Source organism: Drosophila tropicalis, unplaced genomic scaffold (genome assembly GCF_018151085.1).
Source record: "Drosophila tropicalis isolate 14030-0801.00 unplaced genomic scaffold, ASM1815108v1 contig_593, whole genome shotgun sequence".
Classification (NCBI taxonomy): domain Eukaryota; kingdom Metazoa; phylum Arthropoda; class Insecta; order Diptera; family Drosophilidae; genus Drosophila; species Drosophila tropicalis.
In genome coordinates, this window is record NW_027173070.1 from 17009137 (window position 1) to 17027694 (window position 18558).

The 18558-nt window shown below is 36.2% G+C and overlaps 3 protein-coding genes across 3 annotated transcripts; 1 reads left to right on the forward strand and 2 right to left on the reverse strand.

The window, feature by feature from the left end:
* Window positions 1–217: 217 nt before the first annotated feature.
* vimar (visceral mesodermal armadillo-repeats) lies at window positions 218–13205 on the reverse strand. Its single transcript, XM_068290996.1, has 4 exons — window positions 12669–13205; window positions 2605–3513; window positions 1683–2069; window positions 218–1622 (listed from the first exon to the last, which is right to left on the reverse strand). The coding sequence occupies exons 1-4, from the start codon at window positions 12673–12675 to the stop codon at window positions 1018–1020; spliced, it is 1908 nt and encodes a 635-aa protein (XP_068147097.1). The 5' UTR covers window positions 12676–13205; the 3' UTR covers window positions 218–1017.
* On the reverse strand, window positions 7276–8727 carry LOC137577515 (dnaJ homolog subfamily B member 12). The gene is made up of 3 exons (XM_068291005.1): window positions 7782–8727; window positions 7542–7708; window positions 7276–7471 (listed from the first exon to the last, which is right to left on the reverse strand). Exons 1-3 carry the CDS (start codon window positions 8501–8503, stop codon window positions 7326–7328), a joined length of 1035 nt encoding a protein of 344 aa, XP_068147106.1. The 5' UTR covers window positions 8504–8727; the 3' UTR covers window positions 7276–7325.
* Window positions 13206–13854: 649 nt separating the features above from the next.
* LOC137577513 (mediator of RNA polymerase II transcription subunit 12) lies at window positions 13855–17676 on the forward strand. Its single transcript, XM_068291001.1, is given in 6 exon segments — window positions 13855–14493; window positions 14495–14662; window positions 14727–14826; window positions 15629–15682; window positions 15832–16319; window positions 17220–17676. Coding segments are annotated over 6 exon segments (1290 nt in total). The 5' UTR covers window positions 13855–14205; the 3' UTR covers window positions 17412–17676.
* The last annotated feature ends 882 nt before the right edge of the window (window positions 17677–18558 follow it).

Consider the following 18558-nt stretch of genomic DNA (forward strand, 5'->3'; position numbering starts at 1 on the left):
TTTCAAAATTAAATTCAAAATGCTACTAACGGTCATTTTGTAATTTCAAACCTTGAGGTTTAGAAATTGATTTTGTAACTAATTTTAAGCCTCCTTAGGTTAGATCAAAATGTCCTGCAAGCACAATCAATAAAATTGTTTGTATGTTTTTCTTATTTCTGATGCATTTTCAAATTTTATTTGAATTAAATGTACATTATTGTGTTTAAATGGTTTATAAATAAATGTTTTTCGTTTCGTTTTTCTTTTTGTGTGTGTTTCAACGCTTTATATATGTGTATATATATAAATACTTCTTTTGTGCTTTTAATTGTTGCCTTACATATTAAGTTTAAGTAATTTATTTTGGTGATCGAACATAGTAAATTGTTAAAATTTCAAGTATATATACTATATATATATAGATCTGTATGTATGCTAAGGACTACAATTGTAAAATTTGCTTTATATTCTGTATTTTGAATTCTTTAGCTATTTTGTTAATTTTTTTATTGATTGTTATTGAGTTGCAGATTTGTTAAAAATTGTTATCGGTGAGTAATGTTAAAAAATAATGCAATATAAATTGTGCGTTAAAAAAAATGGTTTTCATTATTCTTTGTTTTGTTTGGAGTAAGATCGGAAAATCGGCAAATTATAAATACAATACACATAAAATACAATTTGTTTTATATATATCACCACGATTTGTTGTTATTGTGCTCTTAAAAATCATGTAACAGAAGAAAAGATTTCTCATATGTTAAAAAAGTTATGATTAATATTATATATCTATATACTATATAATTGTATGTGTGTATATGAATACATTTACATTTCATACGTATGTTTTATTTTTCATTTCTTTTTCTTTCTGGTAAATGCAGTCAAAATACGCTTGCGTCTAAAAAAATACATTCCGCTGTGTGTTGTATGTGTGTGTGTGTGGGTGTGTGTGTTAAAACTACATACAATAAAGTCTAAATCTGAATCGTTGCTCTATATAAAGTTGGAGGACTATAGGCTTCTTGTGGTTCCTTACAATGTGCAATATTCGGTGAGTATGGGTATAGATTTCAATAGCTCATTAATATTATTCTCTTCCAGATGGGCCACCAGTTTCTCTGAGGTTTTCAGAAGATTTACACAGTTTTGCAGATTCTCGACAATTTCCTTGGTCATGCTATCCGATGATTTACTTATAAGTTCAGCCAGTTTTTTACCCACTTCACATTTGATTAGATCATCCTGCAAGAGCTTAGACTGTTCCGTTTCGAGATCACGTGTTAGATAGACCACAGCGAGGATGCATAATGCAATTAAGGCCTCATTTTGCATAACCAAATGTTGAGCTGTCAGCATGCTAACCATAGCCTCAACTGTGCCACCATTGGACAAAAATTCACTAAGACTAGAGCGATCATAGTCCTGGCTGAGGGGTATCTTGTCGGCAATTTGTTCGGCTGGGGCGTCTCCTTTACGTGGCAGGGCATAGGCAATTTTACTGAGATAGGCATGTTTGACCAGCCAGGCCATCAGACGAAGTGATTCACCCGTGACACCAGCATAATCCGATGATTTGCTCCAATGTACAAGCTGTTCGATAAGAGTTTTATTCTTCAGCAGCTCCAAGGCGAGTTTTTCTAAAAGAAAATATCAATATTAATATCGAAAGGGTTAGAATTAAATCATTTTCAACTTACCCTGACCATCCACAGTCATTCTGAGGGTGCCCAACAGTTTGAACACCACTGGTGGCTGATGTATTTCCAGCATGGGCAATATAGTTTCCACCAGACCTGCCTGAATCACGGCATTCTTATTCGGTTTGGGTATAACCAAATTACGCAGGGCACTCAATAAGGCATGCTGCAGGCGTACATCATCCTTTACACCATTATTTTTGGCCAAAACCTCTAGCAGTTTATTCATAGTCTTTTGCTCCACAAAGTAAATGCAATGGCTGTCGGTGCGAGCAAAATTACCCAAAGCCAACACACCTGTGGTCAATAGATCAATGTCCGACGAGTCCAGCCAATCGACCATATTTTGCAGCAATGATGTCGTATACAAATAATGCATTGATTCATCTGAAATACAAATTAAAAATAATTTAGTTTTTTCAATAATAAAAAAGACATTTTGGTTTTCCTATTCAATTCTGACGTGCATATAGGGGATATATATTTAATGTTTTTTTTATAATTTAAGATATAAACTATAGGTGATCGGTGTTTAAAAGTTATAACCTTATGATTGCTATATTCTAGTTTATTGCAAACTATTTTGTTGGTAAAAACTTCGATCAACTTTTCCAATAATTGCTGTAGTTATTTGATCATAAGATTGAGGTTGTTCTATTCGAGACCGTTCGACTTCTGGCCTATAAAATGGCAGACCTATATCGAGAAAATCATAACTAAAGTTCAAAAATATAAATGTCTTCTACTCGTGGTAACCACTGTATGAATATGTACTTAATGGTGTAGGAAACTTCTTTGTGCTACCATCAAATGATGATATATAAACCTTTGGCAAGGGGTAATCATTTCTTCACAGAATTTTCGGAAAAAATTATAAATTACTCTATAATCATGCTCTTTGGCAAAAGTTTCTTTGACTTACCTCCCGTTAGTATTAAAACAATAAGTTCGCAGGCCAATTTCATTAGAGCTCTCGCCTCACTGGTGCTAGCCAGTGTCTTGTACTTCTCCAGCAGATTGTATATGGTCTCACATAGACCATCTTTGGCCAGTAAAAGTTTAACCTCATCACTTTCGGCTTGATAGTGCAACAATTCGAGGCACATTTCAGCCAAATCTGGATTCGTGGAAGCAGCCAATATTCTTGATAATTGTATGTTCAGCGATGACTCGAAATTCAAATCGGCCACATTCTCAGTGAGTATGCTGAGCAAGGGTAAAGTGTTTAGTAGCAAATCCTCGTGCTGTTCCACATTCGAGGCTCCAGTATCGATTATCTTTTGCAATTTCTGCATAATGCCCAGTTCCATAGCCCGTTTGGCCAATCCTTCGCCGCCCAGTAAATAATTGGAGAGCAAACCACCGCGTACTTTGATAAATTGTGCCGCATTGCTCACATCCTCAATGTCGGATATATCCAATAGTTGTAAGAGTACGGCATCGCCCTCTAGCTCCAATATGAGATCTCTGGCCTCATCGTTCAGATAGCAAATATTACCCAGAGCTCGACATATTTGGATAGGCAACTCCATGCTGCCATCTGGAGTGGGAACTTGACGCAGGCAATCAAGAAAAGCCGCTATTATGGCACGCTTGGTGAACTTTTTGCGCTGCACTTCCGATTTGGTTATCTCGGCTATACATTTGGCTGCCTCTTTCCTTACATTTGTGTCCCCACATTGGGTTAGGCTGAGAAAACATTCGGCCAACTCGTGTTTGTCGAATAACTTTGGATCCTTGGTGGCGGATATTTCGCAGAGCAATGTTGTCGTATTGTCCGACGGGCTGACGCTCGTTGTCTTCAGCTGTTCAATCAGCTCATCAATTTCAGCTGCAAAGGAAGGAAGTGAAGGGAAAGTGAAGGCATTAAATTTCGGGTGTGTCTATTTTCGTTTTTCCATTAGCATCTCATCACGCAATCAATATCCCTTCTATTTCCACCCATTGTTTGACTTAAATTTATGGTTTGACAATTTCCATTTATTGACAAATTGTGGTCACATTTCCTTTACCTATTTGGCTGGCTGGCCCGCAAATCTAATCCCATTAGTTAAAGCTTAGCATTCGATATTTTATTTTCTTTTTTTGCATAGAAAATGCTTTAAATGCTCATTTTACTATAAATTTCGTATGCCCTCCTCCACAGTCACAAACAGCTCTAGAAACTCAATTTGCATAAATCCTTTTCACAGTTGGCCAACTCAAAAGCACAAACAATGAAAAAATCATTAGGAAATTGTAAAGAAATTTATAAGAAGTTTCAAATACTCTGCAGATTCGTTAGAAAATTTATCAGAATATTTTCTCAGGATTTTTGCTATAATCTGAAATCTTTGTCAGTGTAATTTAGTTTACATTAAGTAGAATTCGTATGGATGAATCTCAATATGATATCAAATCGTCATAATGAATGAATTTATGAAGTATATAAGTTAGTAACTTCTAAATTTTAACAATTCTGTTCAACTATCCTTATAAAGTATCTATTCTCTTTTATATTCAAACTTAATAATAATTATCGATGAATAAGAATGTTTTCTATCCCATTGGATCCCTTTCTTGTTAACGACTTTCAGGACCCCCTGAAAATTTCTTTGTTTGTGGATAGTGCGAAAAAGCTATCTTAAAATACTTAAAACTTAATAAACAAAAACAAATCAATTGAAATCAATTTATTTTCCTAGCAAAATAGGAAATTTCTTAAGATATAATGCTTAACTATTCCTTTTTTATATATTGAGCCTCAGAAGATCTTCTAATTAATGACTAGTCGTCAAACATTCGCTTTCTATTTCCTTTAACTGAATCAGTTAAATGGCAATTGTATAATGAATATTCTCATTTTTCCTTATTTGACTAATTGGGAAGACTAATCTAATTACAGTTAGCTATCCTAACTTGTTTATTAACTTCCTTCACATTCTTTGTCTAAGCTTTTCTTAATAGCACACCATCATAAAAAATTAATTCGAAGATTTCATACATGTTCCTCAAGGATTCCCTAGAGTAAAAGGAACATTTCTAGGAAATAGACATTAGACATTTTCAAATAGAAATGGAACCAATTCAATGGGGAGTGATTCATGGATCCGTCCGGATAAATAAAAAGAAAAAAATTTAGAGACCAGTCCCTTAAGTATCGTAATTTTAAGTATTTAGTGTAATTTAAATTTTTAATTTTAATCATTTAACATTATGAAAACAACAAAAAACAATATTGTCGCACACGTGGGAAAGACTTTAAATATTGAATAAGACGAAAAGACAACATTCATTATAATGCAAATGCATAAATTAGACGACCAAAGCAAGGAATAAGTTCTCATGTTTCTAGGGGATTAAGCAAAATTTTTAAGATTAATCCTTGAAAAGTTTGTTTTAACAAATTAATCATCACTAAAGTTTTACCCTTTCCCAAGTTTCTACTTCTAAGCTAACCTCTAAGCTGATGTAGCCTCTAATGCTCAGGCTACTTGACGAAGGGCAAGGGTCAGACCAAGCCGGGACTTTTGCAACTGGCGACAGTTGGTTACGATGGAGTCTGGCAAATATTTTTCCTCATTTTACCGACGACTGCAATTCAAAAAACTTTGTGGGGCATAAATAATGAATAAGTAAGAAAACAAAAAACAAAAAACAGAGAAAAAACAACAAAACAAAAGAGAATACAACAAAAAAAGACCCCCTTCAAGTGGTTGAACCAACAAACAACTAAACAACAGCAAACTCTCAGACGACAAGTTGCACTTAGAGGTTGGTTGGATGGTCTGTTGGATGGATGCATGTATGGCCATAGAGTAGAGGGAAATTGTTGCATTTACTAAGTTTCAATACTCATCCTCCATTTGGTATTTTGAATGCAATTGGACAGACAGGTGGCAGAGCATTGAAGTGACAGAGAGACAGACAGGCGGAGAGTTGCGGATTGTGTGTGTATGTGGCACTTCCGTCTGACAGTCAACCAGTCAGTCAGTCAGTGAGTCAGTCAGTCAGGCAAACTCCTTTTATGCGTGCTCCTCTTGGTGGTAACTGGTACTTGTTGGTATTCAGACTACGACTTCCTTCCTACCACTTCCAAACACTACTCCACATACTCCGCTCTAGCCTTCAGCCCCTATCCATATTGAAGGCAAGTTCGTTAGCTTTTCGTTTTTTCTGTTTTTTCCGCATGAATTTGTGGGGCAATTGCTTGAGTTTTTATTTCGGCCGTGTTTCGGTATTTCGACTGAATGACTTCTCCCGAAGCACACACAAAAATAGCACACACCGAAGACATAAAAGAAGAAATTTAGCCAAATGTAGTGCAAAAAATATAAGCAAAAAGCAAATAGCCGAATTTTTCATGTTGCATGTTTAATTCATTGTGCAATTTTCATGTTGTTAAAGTCGATTTTTTCATTTTGGGTGGAGGCCATAAATTTGTCTATAGAAAGGATGTGGTGGCACGGAACTCCACTGACACGGAGTTGAACTATTCTCCTGCATGTGTAACTAGGTAAAAGGTCATAACTATCTATGGTCTGAATTAATATAAAAAACTGATAGTCAATTGGCAATGGTAAACTATTACACAACATTATTGGCATCTTAATAGCTGATTGAATTCAATGGTAGTCATCATTCAAATTTGAAGCCTTACCTCATTGTCTTAGCTGTTTTTGTATGTAACTTTTTTATCCCTGATTTATATTTAAGGATAAATACTTGTGCAGACAATTTGCAGGAACGATACCTCCAGAAAACTACAATCTATTTTGGATTTTAGTAAGCCCAAGTAACAAATAAGTCATAAAACAAGATTGGTTTGTGTAGTCAAAATCGTTATTTATGCACAAAACTCATTACCAACATCTGTTATACAACTTCAAATCTGTAAATATCTGTAAGTGGAGAGTGTTTTATTTGGCCTTGTGAAAGAGTTTTATAGCCCCAATACCAAGTTAGTTCACCAGAAAATTCACGCGGCGATTCCAAAACAAAGCCCTAAGAATTATGAACGATGTCATGGTAATTCAAAAAGCACTAAGAACACCAAGGATAAAGGATGAGATCGCTAGGATAACTAGAGCGCACCTGGACCACTTAGATGGGCACACAAACGCATTGACCATCAACTTGCTGGATAACATTGCAACAAAACGCTTAAGAAGACGTCAATCCCTTGATCTCCCACATGGAGTGAACTTACCTATGTCCCACATATATCTTTATAAAAATGATTGTCCACCCTCGGACAGATTGCAAAAGGAATTTACATGCAATACGAAAATGGCCTATTACTAGGCCACCACGGGATATTTGGTTCTAACGCCTCTAGCTCCTCACAGTTAACACCCAAATACTTTTTCATAGTTATCATATAGTATAGGACATATGTAGGTATATGTATGTAATAGTTCATTAATATTTAGATCGATAATCCTGTACACAGGCTTTCCCTGAATACAAACACACTTTACATTTCAGTACATTTCAGGTCTATCTACTGTAAAAAGTGGATTATGGAACTGTCAAGCAGCAACTAGCAAAAATACTTGAGAAAAATTATCACTAAATCGATTACTCTGCATCGAATAAATAGATTAAATAAAACTATGATTAAAAAATTAATTTAATGTCTTTATTTAATACAATTTGATATTTTCAGCGTGATTTTTCCAGCAGCAATGGCTTTGGGTTAGGTACGCCCATTTTGATTAGAGCCTGACAGGATGGTGTGGGCATTTTAATAGCATGATCGTGAAGATTACGATTTCCGCCCTGTCTGGCACGTAGCAGAAGCGTTTCACCTGCAAAATTAGCAAAGAAGAAGGAACTTTCGATTCGATTTCCTTGTATTGACTTGTTAAACAAACTTACGCAATTTGCGTTCCTGTTTGCAATTTTGTCGCAATTCCGTAAAAAAGACTTGCTCGATTTCGATTTCCATTTTTTGGAATTGGTCTGGTGTTAGTTTAGCGGCAATGTCGGGCGGCATATAATAAGTTATCTGGCTAGGACGAGTCAATCGCCGGACACTGTAATAGCTAAATGCAGGAAAATATGCAGGTATTTTGGTCACATCTATCTTGTCACTCTCTTTCTCAGGGGGAAACTCACCTGGATTCGGTAAAACTGTAATTTGGCGACGAAGACATATAGTGCATGGTAATGAAAATGAAAACCACTGCAGCTGCCACACCTATGACCATTTGCTCAGTATCACTCCACTGACGTTGAGGAGTACGTTGGTTAGCAGGTTGATATGGACGACGGGGTTGGTTTGGAGATGGAGGTGGTGTTGGGATCTTGTCACAATGGGTTCGTCCATAGTAGTCACCCACAGCGATTATTAAATTGTATTCAATTCGTTTTTGGTTATCTGTAAGGCAATCAGCTGCCTCGCTAATCCTACGAAAGGCTTGATTTGCACCGGGTGCCCGATTTTTATCTGGATGAAGACGCAATGCTAATTTTTTGTAGGCACGTTTTACCTCCGAGTAGGTGGCATGGTGCGAAACTCGCAGCACTTCGTAATGATTGCGACAACGCAACACTTTCTGCACCACATCTAACATCTCGAGGGTGAAGGCAAAAGGCAGAGCATCCGACTTGTGTGTGGGTCCCATAAACATCTTTCCATCACGTCGTAAACGTAGTCTTATAATGATATTCTTCAGTTCCAATAGCTCCAATATTTCCTCTTGATCTTTGAGCACGGCGATTCTGTCATTGATCAGAGTCATGGCCTTTTCATAGTTGCCCAAACTCAATTCACTGACCACATAATCACTGCACGATGGCGGCGGCGAATCACTTTGTACTTTGTTTCCTTGTTCCATAATTTTTTAGTTTCCTTTTTACAAGATGGTCGTCAGAGCAGCGTGCGTACACAGAATTTTCGTTTAATTTGTTTTAAAACTCTTCAATATAACTAAAACTTATAATTTTGCACATTCAAGCGGCACTAAAAACAAGTGCTAAATAAGGGTAAGCGTATTAGTTTAAGACAATGTGTATGAATATCTGTATGAACTCGTCAAGCACTGACGTAAAAAATTTCCTATGATTTTGAATATGAAAGAAAAAGCAAGAGTGTTTGCCACTTTGTGAAATCGAATTTTATGTATCAAAAAACATAGAGTATTTGATTAGTTTTTCCCCGCGTAACTAACTAATCCTGCAGCATCGTTTCAGGCCATAACAGATTTTTGTAAAGCGAATATTTACACGGTATTTGCATTCACGTTGGCTCTAAACATAATTTTTTATAGATTTTAACCAAATATTTGTCTTTGATGTTCGACACAGGTGTGTCAAGTCATCGATTGTTGTTGTCTATCGATCAATATCAACAAGAAAATCAAATTATAACTATCTGAATTAAGGATAAGGAAGATTGTAAGCTAATTTCAATTAAAAGCATAAGATATTTCCAAAGCAAAGCCAAATATATTATAAGCATTTAATGGCAAAATACCATAAGGAAACTAACAACAATTCATAAAATATCTCCCAAAAGTTATTTCACTGACATCGATTTAAAATATCTTACCAATGCTTTTATTGTTTATTTGTTGATAACACATTAGTTTTAGCTGATGTATAAAAAACTGCCTCAACAGTTATTTTGCTATTTTTTTCTTAGAAAATAAAATCTAATCTAATTTTGGTTTTCCATAGGATCAGCTGATAATTGTATTAGTACAGAAAATAACTTTTAAAATTTCAATCAAGAATTATTTTTTAACAATATTAATTGAAATTAACTAGTAATATGTAATTGCAATAAGAAATATTAAAAATAGTCCTTAACAATTAATTGTTGCCTGTTTTGAATAAGTAAAATCTTTTAAATAAATTATTCCCTTACTTATTTTTTAATGCTCAGTTATATTTCTCTCTTAATTTTCATTATTTCACCCACTGTATTGTCGTATTTTATATATTCAGTGCACTTTTGTTCTTTTTCTTTCATCCTTCAGCATTGTCCCAGTTCTCTACATTTTATTTTTCTTCAATTGTTCCCAAAGCTTTTGTATTTTTACACTAGAACTAAATTTCCTTTCTGGAAAACTTTTACATTTATTTATTTAATCCACGTCAATCCCAAGAGCCCCAATAAGTATGCTTCATTTATGCAGTTGATGAAAACTTGGGAAAACTCCTTAAAGAAAAGTTTCACTCTATCAAGAAACTGGCGGCAGTCCTTCGGGAAACTTCACAATAACTTCAAGGTCTCTCAAAAAGTCTCAAGTTAATTGAAATTAATTTCCATGCCAATTTGAATAGGGCACGAACTCAATTAAAAATAAACCCCCACCTTCACCTCCTTCTCCTCGCACACCCCACCAAAACCCAAAAACCATTCATAGCATTCATTCAATCTTTCTCAAGGCCATTAGAAGGGACGTCGCCCGAAAATCTTATTAGCAGTAAAAAGAAACGAAAGAAAATACTAGAAAAGAAAGCAAATCACAAGTCACTGGGAACAGATGAGGCAAGAATACGCAAAAAGGCAGCTGGGGCAATAAATATTACCTCATCCCTTTCCGTACTCACCCATCGCCCACGCCTGAACTACTATGCACAAAAGCAGACTAGGCCAGGGCTCGTCTAGGCTAATCTGGGTAAGCTGCGTGAAACGAATGAGAAAGCCCAAAATAATAATAATAACAATAAACCAGGAATGCGGCGGAATACAAAAAAAAAAAAATGGGACCTGGGGGTTGATGGGTGTTTTTGTAACTGATATGCCTTATCAGTATCATTGAGTGTGTGTGTGTGTATGTATGTGGTGTGCCTGTTTATATCCCCCATCTAGAAGGGGGACAGGGTGGTTTTGTCAAGTCAAAACTCCAAAACTTCAAGCTCTTCGGGCAAAGACAGCAAAAGTGTCGAAGACGCGTCGACAAAATGCAGACACAAAGGACCAATTAAAATCTAAACTGAGAGTGAGACAGCCAGAGGGTGCCAACAATGCGGAGAGGAAAGAGAATAGTCCCAGCTGGTGGGCCACAGGAATAAAAAAAGGGGGGAGGAATGGAGTTTCCAGATTGCTTGATGGCGGTGACTGATTTTTCTTCTCTCTTTCTTGTTTTTACCTCTATTCTCTACTTCAATCATTTGCCGGCTCACGTACTATCCTTTAAATACCCTACGCAAAGTCCTTTTGAATCGATCATGAATTTAAATGACTTTCAGTTAGCAAAAACCCATAGAAGAACTGTAGCCACATTAGCTTGCGCCATTTCAGAGATTTTTATCAATTTTTTAAATTTTTAAATGGATTCTAAGCTTATTGCTTTTAACTTAATTTCATTAATTATTATATTTAACTTAAAGCCAGCTACCCACATTTCAGAGCTTGGAAGTATTATATTTCATTTGAATGTTAGGATCATACATATCACTGGGCCTGTGCGGTGGAATTTTGGAGAACTACTCAACCTAAGAAACTGTTGAGTTCCAACCGGAGACCTGGTTCCCGCGCATTATCTTTCGGTACAACATTTATTTAAGTTTCTTTATCAGCATTATTTCTCGCAAATATAAATTTTACTTATATTTGATCAATGAAAATTGCAATACAAACTAATCCCCAAAAGCATGCTAACTAACTAACTAACCTAAAAATATTAAAATCTATAGAAATATGTATTCATTTCATAAGCTCCATAGAGTATCATTTACAATTCGAATATCGCCCAAATCTATTTTAGCAATTATTTTTTATCAACAATCAAAAAACGAATCACATTACAAAAGATTAAGGACCCTCTGTCCTTTTTAACAGATCAGCCAGAGCCAAACACCCAATCACTATAAAAGAAGATTTGCTTGAAAAGTCAGAAAGGGTTTTTTTCCTAAATTGGAATTAATGAAGCTTTTCAACAAAAAAAAAAAAAAAAAAAAAAAATGAAATTCGCAGGGTATTTGCTGGTTACGTATTTCATTTGTTTTAATTTTTAATAGACCCAAGAGACGGTTGGTCTGTGTGTGTGTGTGTGTATATATGTTGGGCGAAACAGGGGCTGAGGTGTGGGGCAAACGATTGTTAAGCGCGAACAGAAGCCGGTAAACCTTTTGCACCTCACAGAGGAGGCATATTCATTTATTAATGCGTCGTCACTGTTGTTGTTGCTGTTCCCCCATGGGTCTAGTCTCTCTCTTTCGTGTGTGTGTGTTGCTTTCATCTTTGGTGTGGGTGTTGCAAATAGGTGGATGGTTTTTCCTGCCGAAAGGTGGTGGCCATAAGCACACACACATACAAACACGTAGAGACACACAAACAAACACTTTATTCCCGCCAGAATTTTTTTATTACTTATTTTTAATGGATAACTACAATAAAGCCTACAAATGACCACATCTGTCTAACTGTATACGTGTATGTGTGCTGTGTTTGTGCTCTGATAAGTGAGCTTTACTGTGGGGCAATCAGCATAATCTGTTTGCATCCCACTGTGCTTATGGAAAATAAGAAATAAAATGCGTAAATATTGATTTTTCACACATGACTCCCAGTGAGGATTGCGACAGGAGTAAGAGCGGGTGCAGTGGGGGGTGCCTTAGGGATGGGGAATGTTAACAGTAATAGCAAACACATGCAACATTTACATCTCATCTAGGCATAACCCCACCAACCTAGCCACCCCCCACTTTCCCTTGGTCTAAACATTAATGGGAGGTAGCAACACTCGAGCACCTGGTCTAGAATCCAACTCGCAGCTCGTAAATGTTGCACTCGCACACACACACATGCACATACACAGACACACACACACATAGACAATGACACGCCTGAGTTGCATTTGTTTAGATTAGGAGGGTAACAAACAAACATAAAGAATGGAATCTGCTGCTTGGCCGCCTTTACCCCCGCCCCCCAAACATCTTCTGCTTCCTCATTCTCATCATCATCTTTCTTTTGGGTGTAAATACATAATTTCTTTCCCATTTTTGGAAATTCTTGTATTACTATTATTATTTTTTATTATTACTTACTCGCCATGTTGCCGCTGCCGCTTTGTTGATTTTGTTTCTGCCGCTTCTCCTTCTTCTTCTGATTCGCCTCTGTCTATCTTTCTCTTTCACACACACTCACAGTCACTGATATATATATGTGTGCATATATGTACATATATTCCTATTGCTTATTAATTTTGTGTTGTTTTTGCCAAGACCGCGTATTTTGGTTAGGCACGAATTTATCACTAGTTGTATTGAAACAATAGTTGAATGGCAAATTGTTTAAACAAATTTAAAGAGCTGAACACATTTCACAGCAATTGCACTTGTCTTTATAATTTGAAATTGTTTTGAAAATATTCAAGAGATTTTCCTCCGGCGCCGGTTCGCTCAACACGACCGCTTACTCACTTCATTCAGAAAAATGCATTAAACAATAATAATATTATTATTTCACCTTTTTGTTTCAGTTTTGCCTCTTAAACCTTTAAAACTCTATTCCCCGTTTTTTGTCGAAAGAAAACTCTCCGCGACCGAACAACTTTTCATCTAGCCAGCAAAAACAACAATGAAACAACAACAAGAAAAATACCAACCAAATACAAAATACCGCATCACCCAGCAAACATTTTAACTTCCCATCTACCAAACTTTTTAAATGTTTTTCCAAAAAAGTTTTTATAAATATATTGAAATGCAGTTCTTTTGGTTATTATTTACAATACAAGTATATTTAATTTTACTTTCGATCTGTACCCATTATCTCCATTATTACATGATTCCCCATTCCGGTAGCTTATTCAGCATTTATTACTGTTTTGATTTTATGAATGACCCTAATGTTGGAAATGACTTTCTCATTTTTCTTATTTTCCATTTCGATTATTTAAGAATTATAAACAAACGCTAAATTTTTCCAACAGATATTGTTGGAAATTGTTTTTGAACAAATTACATTGAGCCGGTAGGCTCCAATACTCGTCCAGTCACTGTTAAATTTACGGTGTATCGAAATCACATACTATCGATAAAAAAAAATTAATTGCCGTGATTCACAATATGTGACTGTAATCTTATTGTTTAACTGATTAATTTTAATTTCTTTCATAAAAAATTAGTTGGCAAATTGGGAAACATTACAAGGGCGAAATTAATATGTGATAATTACACACTCTTGAAATTCTCAGTCACAAATATTTATTTTAGGCTCAACACTGTCACGAGCATATGTTGGCCATCATTAAGAATTTGCGCATCTCTAAGGCAACTTTGAAGCAAAGACCAGAAACTGTTTTGATTAAAATTTTAAGCATTTTCCATACGATTTCACTATTAAAAAATAAAAAGAAAAACCCAGCTCCAAAGCACACACACTAAGCCTTCCCCAGCATTCCCCAGCACCCCATCAATAAGCTCTCAAGCCAAACTCACACCAACTCAAACGAAAAAACCACTACCTCGACGCCCGCCCCCGCCATCTGCAACGCCATTTCGGCGAAATTTTTTCACTATTTCGTTAAAGCGCTTCATTAAATTGGCTTATAAAATTGGCAAAATAACTAAGAGCTCCAAAATGCCGCCAGCGTCAGCGGTAAATAATAACAATGCTGCAGCCCAGGCAGCGAAAGCAGAACGAGCCGAAAAGTTGCGAGGGGCTCTCAAAGGATTCATTGTTGCGGATCGGCAACGTCGACAGGAGGAGTACGAGGCGCAATGCGAGGAGCAGCGTTTACGGCGCGAACGTGAGGCACGCGAACGCGAAAATACCCAATCACTGGAGGATACACGTGGCCAGATCACCAAACTGGATGAACAATTAACCGACCTGCATAATCAGAAACACCAATTAGTGGTGCAACTGAAAAAAGGTTTTAAACGACGACGAGTCGCGTAAAAAACAGGCAAAGGAGATTGAATTATTTGCCCTACAGCAAGCCCAACAGCATGCGGCTGCAGCAGCTGCAGCCAACGCCTCCGTCTTTTTGCCGCCCCTGCGACTTCAGCACCATATGCCTCCTATACTACAAAAGGTAGCTACGATCTGCGAATTTCCAAATTAAGCATTTAATTGATTTGTGTCCTTTGGGTTTTCAGCCTCCGCCTGGTAATCAGCCATCAAAACGTGGTCGCAGCCCCTCACCGCCCAGTCAGCATCAGGCGTACTACAAAAGTGCCGCTAGTTATGCCCCACAGAGTAAGCCAGTCCCAGGGTTCATAGGACACTACAGTGACAGCAACTTCAGGTGGACAGTTTACCCAAAAAATGTCAATGCAATAGCAATTGAAGGGCTCTAAATCAAATCAAAATATTATACAAATTGGAAATTCTGTAAAAGCTTTTAAGTCCGAATCCGAATCAGACCACAAATTGGGAGCCAAACTTGTTAGTGTTTTTATCAGTAGGTCTGACATATTAAAAATGATTTCTTACCAACTTTAAAGGTTCTTCGCTGGCTTCCAAAACCTATGCCAACTAGTTGAATTGAAAACAAAAACTTTCAAAACCATTTCATAACTTTGGAAACTGCAGCAAAATCCCATATGAGTTGTACACATTCTTTTAGAAATATATAGCCTAACTTTAGTTCAAACCTTTAGGCCCTAGTTTATCAACTTAAAAAGCTTTTCACTATATGAGAGACGTAGTTAGTTGTTAAGGCTTTCGATTCTGATGACATTTTGAATTTAAACTGAATAATAAACATCAATAGATATAGAAAGTAAGGCTGAATAAGAAATTGAAGTCCTTTAGAGCTGCATTTGACTTTGGTTCACCAGTAAGGAGCTTTCACTGTATCTTTTGATTAACATATGCTAACCATTACCATCACGACACCGCACTACACCCCGTACACCGCCCCTCACCCACCACACACACATACATACACCTCGCTCACCAAACCAAATAGGATTTTCATTCTTTAACCCCGCTGCTAACCAACACAGGCACACAACTTATTATCATTTCGTTATTTGTTTTATCAATTGATTCGCAGAATCGCACGATGACTACCGTCGTGCCGCGGACTATGCTAGATTATCATGGAACAGTAAGAAAACATAAAACACAAAAAAATATCTATATCTATTTTGAAATATATAACAGATTAGATAAATTTCATACGCTAACTCAAATGGGATTAATATTAAGTGACAAATTCTCATTTTCGTCTGCTCCTTGTCTCATTTCCATTTACAGAACCGAATGCCTCATATCCAAGTACGGGTACATTGTTCTATCAGACCACCGCCGCTCCGCCGACCACACAGCATCAGGCCGATGCACGCCTTCAGTCAATCTATAACTATAGTTTGCCCCTGCGACAAGCCTATCATGTGGATTTGCCTAATGCCACGGTTAGCAAGGCTCCCGATGCCCAGTCACCGAAATCCCAGCCGATGCAAGTGCTGCACATTAACCTGGATCAACCGCCATCACAGGCAGACCTTGTAGTCCAGGCGGGTTCAACAGCCGTTAACAGCCTCTCGGTACAAGCATCCAAGCCGCAAGTGACAATGGAAAAGGTACACGATCGCTATCACATCGAAGTCAAACATGATGTAGCGCCATCATCGCAAGGTCATGTGCCGCAGCCACCGCCACATTTACTATCCGAGGGTGTTATCTACAAACCGATGATATCTGAATTGCATTCTAATGTGCTACAGATCAGCAGTGCCGTACAGGTGAGAACAAGAATCAAATGTTTAAACTTAAATAGGACTATGGTGGTCGAGTGAATGTCAAGATCTTTCAATTACTTAGTTCCGCAACTTGCATTTATATATTTTTTAAAAAAATATTCAACAACTTCTTAAGTTTTAGTATAATCACGTGGTATCAGGAAACTTTTTGGAAAACTACTCCAATTTTCAAAACACTTCCACATTTCATTTATGTGTTTAGACTAGTTCTTTAGTACTACCAGAGTCATTCCAAGTGCATTACTTTTGTAATGCATTGGCCATTTAATCATTGAAAAAATTTTGCTCATTGATCAAATTTAATGAAATCAGTTATTAAATGCAATGAATATTTTCCGTTTGTTACTGAAAAGACAATTTTATTAGCATTATAATTAATAATATCCCAACCATTAGAAATTTTATATGTTTTTCAATTGGCGATTCAATTATTCCATTACAATAAGTACTACAAAGATGTCGTTGGAGAAGCAACGTTCTATTTGAACTAAATTAGATAAGTCCGGGTCAAAACGAACCCTGCACTGAAATTTCTTATAATTAATTGCGTATATATGTATCCAATCCATTAAGCCAAAGAAAAAATCGATTCCAATGGATTTAGCCAGGGTTAAATGAATTAGAATTAGACATTCGATAGATCAATGTCACTTTTTTAAAGTTGCAGTTAATTTTTTTTCCTGATCTATATCCAAAGATTTTACGGCTTAAAAAAATATACTTTCAAGGCTAATACTAATTGTTTTAGCCAAATTTTGCAGTTTTCCCTTTAGATAAAAGACCATTGATCTGTTTAAATTTAAAATAAGATTGAAACGATTTTAGTTTCTAGCATTAAACAAATTTCTAAACCTAATTTCATTTTCATTATTCATTTTACAGAATCCCAAGTCAACTGGCAGCATTACCCAAGGTTATGCGCCGGGTCGTGGAACATCTGCCCATGAACAGCAACAACAACAATTGGCCAGACAACAGTTAACAATGCTAACAGCTCAACCGGGTCCACCGCCTCCTGGTTCCAATCAGCCGCCACCTGGACAGCCAATGCATTATACGCGACGCTTGTATTAATTCCTAATCACATAGTTTAACGGTTTTAAAATGAGAAACGTAAATCGATTCTGACTATGCTGTTTAATGGCAGCGTAAAAAAACAAAAACAAAATAAAGCACATATACCTATGGCGTCCCTATTTTCAAAAAAAAAGAGAAGAAAAAAACCCAACACTCAAACGAATATTTTGATATACATATTTTTATTGTATAAAATCTATGGAAAGAATCACATAAATTATTATTTGCTCAGCTGTGGAAATAATTCCTCCTTGTGCCCACATGCGATTCTTCATTGGAGATAAGTGCTTAGCTAATTTGTGAAATTATTCAACTGTGACGTCAGCTAGAAACTTGGAATTGGTGGAATTTGGTGGCAGGGTGGATAGGTGCTGAGGGAGGGATTTGGTTGCTACTGTCATGGGAAAATGGCCATACCCAAATGATAATAATTTCGTTATATCTGGATAATTGCATTTCACTTGAGGGCCATTTTCATTTAACTAACTAAAGGGTAATTCTCTACAATTGCCATAAAGAAAAAGAGCCAATCGAGATAGAGATATAGACAGAGATGTAGCGGAAGAGTAAACAAATGATTCATAAATGTTTTTAATACACATTCAGATGATCAATAATTTGCCTCCATTCGGGGGGGGCCTACACTACAAAAAAAAAAAACAAACGAAATTCGTTAAAATGCAAAATCAAATGATTTTTGGCCTATTTCAAAGATATTTGAAAAATTTTTATTTTATTTTTGGTATTTTTAAATATATTTTTAGTACTTAATTATTTAAAAGAAACTGATTCCTCGATTGCTTGCATAAAACTAAGCAAATTTATTGAAAAATTTGACTCATAAAAGAAAATAATATTGAGTTCCGTTTTCGACTTTTGAACAAAGCTTCTCGAATTGAAATTGATATCCATTTTCGTGTTTATTTTCAAAAAAGAATTCCACATATTTGGCAAACAAATTGTTAGCTCAAAAACATTTCAATTTTATTTTTGAATTACAAAAAAAAACAAAGAAATCAATCACTTTTGCAAATGAAAACGATTCAGAAAGGAGAGAAAAGTTATTTAAGAAAATTGTGATAATTTTCGCAGTTTTTCAAGTTTTTGTTTTTTAATTCTAAGCAAACTTCTAGGAATCGAAATT

What these genes read in the sequence shown, in the direction of transcription:
- vimar (XM_068290996.1), bottom strand. An exon ending in TGTTTTAATACTAACGGGAG is followed by an intron (nt 2,070 to 2,604) that starts GTAAGTCAAAGA and finishes TTTGTATTTCAG; the next exon opens with ATGAATCAATGCATTATTTG. An exon ending in AATGACTGTGGATGGTCAGG is followed by an intron (nt 1,623 to 1,682) that starts GTAAGTTGAAAA and finishes ATTTTCTTTTAG; the next exon opens with AAAAACTCGCCTTGGAGCTG.
- LOC137577515 (XM_068291005.1), bottom strand. Translation starts at nt 8,503, where the DNA reads ATGGAACAAGGAAACAAAGTACAAAGTGATTCGCCGCCGCCATCGTGC. An exon ending in TACAGTTTTACCGAATCCAG is followed by an intron (nt 7,709 to 7,781) that starts GTGAGTTTCCCC and finishes TCCTGCATTTAG; the next exon opens with CTATTACAGTGTCCGGCGAT. An exon ending in CAAACAGGAACGCAAATTGC is followed by an intron (nt 7,472 to 7,541) that starts GTAAGTTTGTTT and finishes CTAATTTTGCAG; the next exon opens with GTGAAACGCTTCTGCTACGT.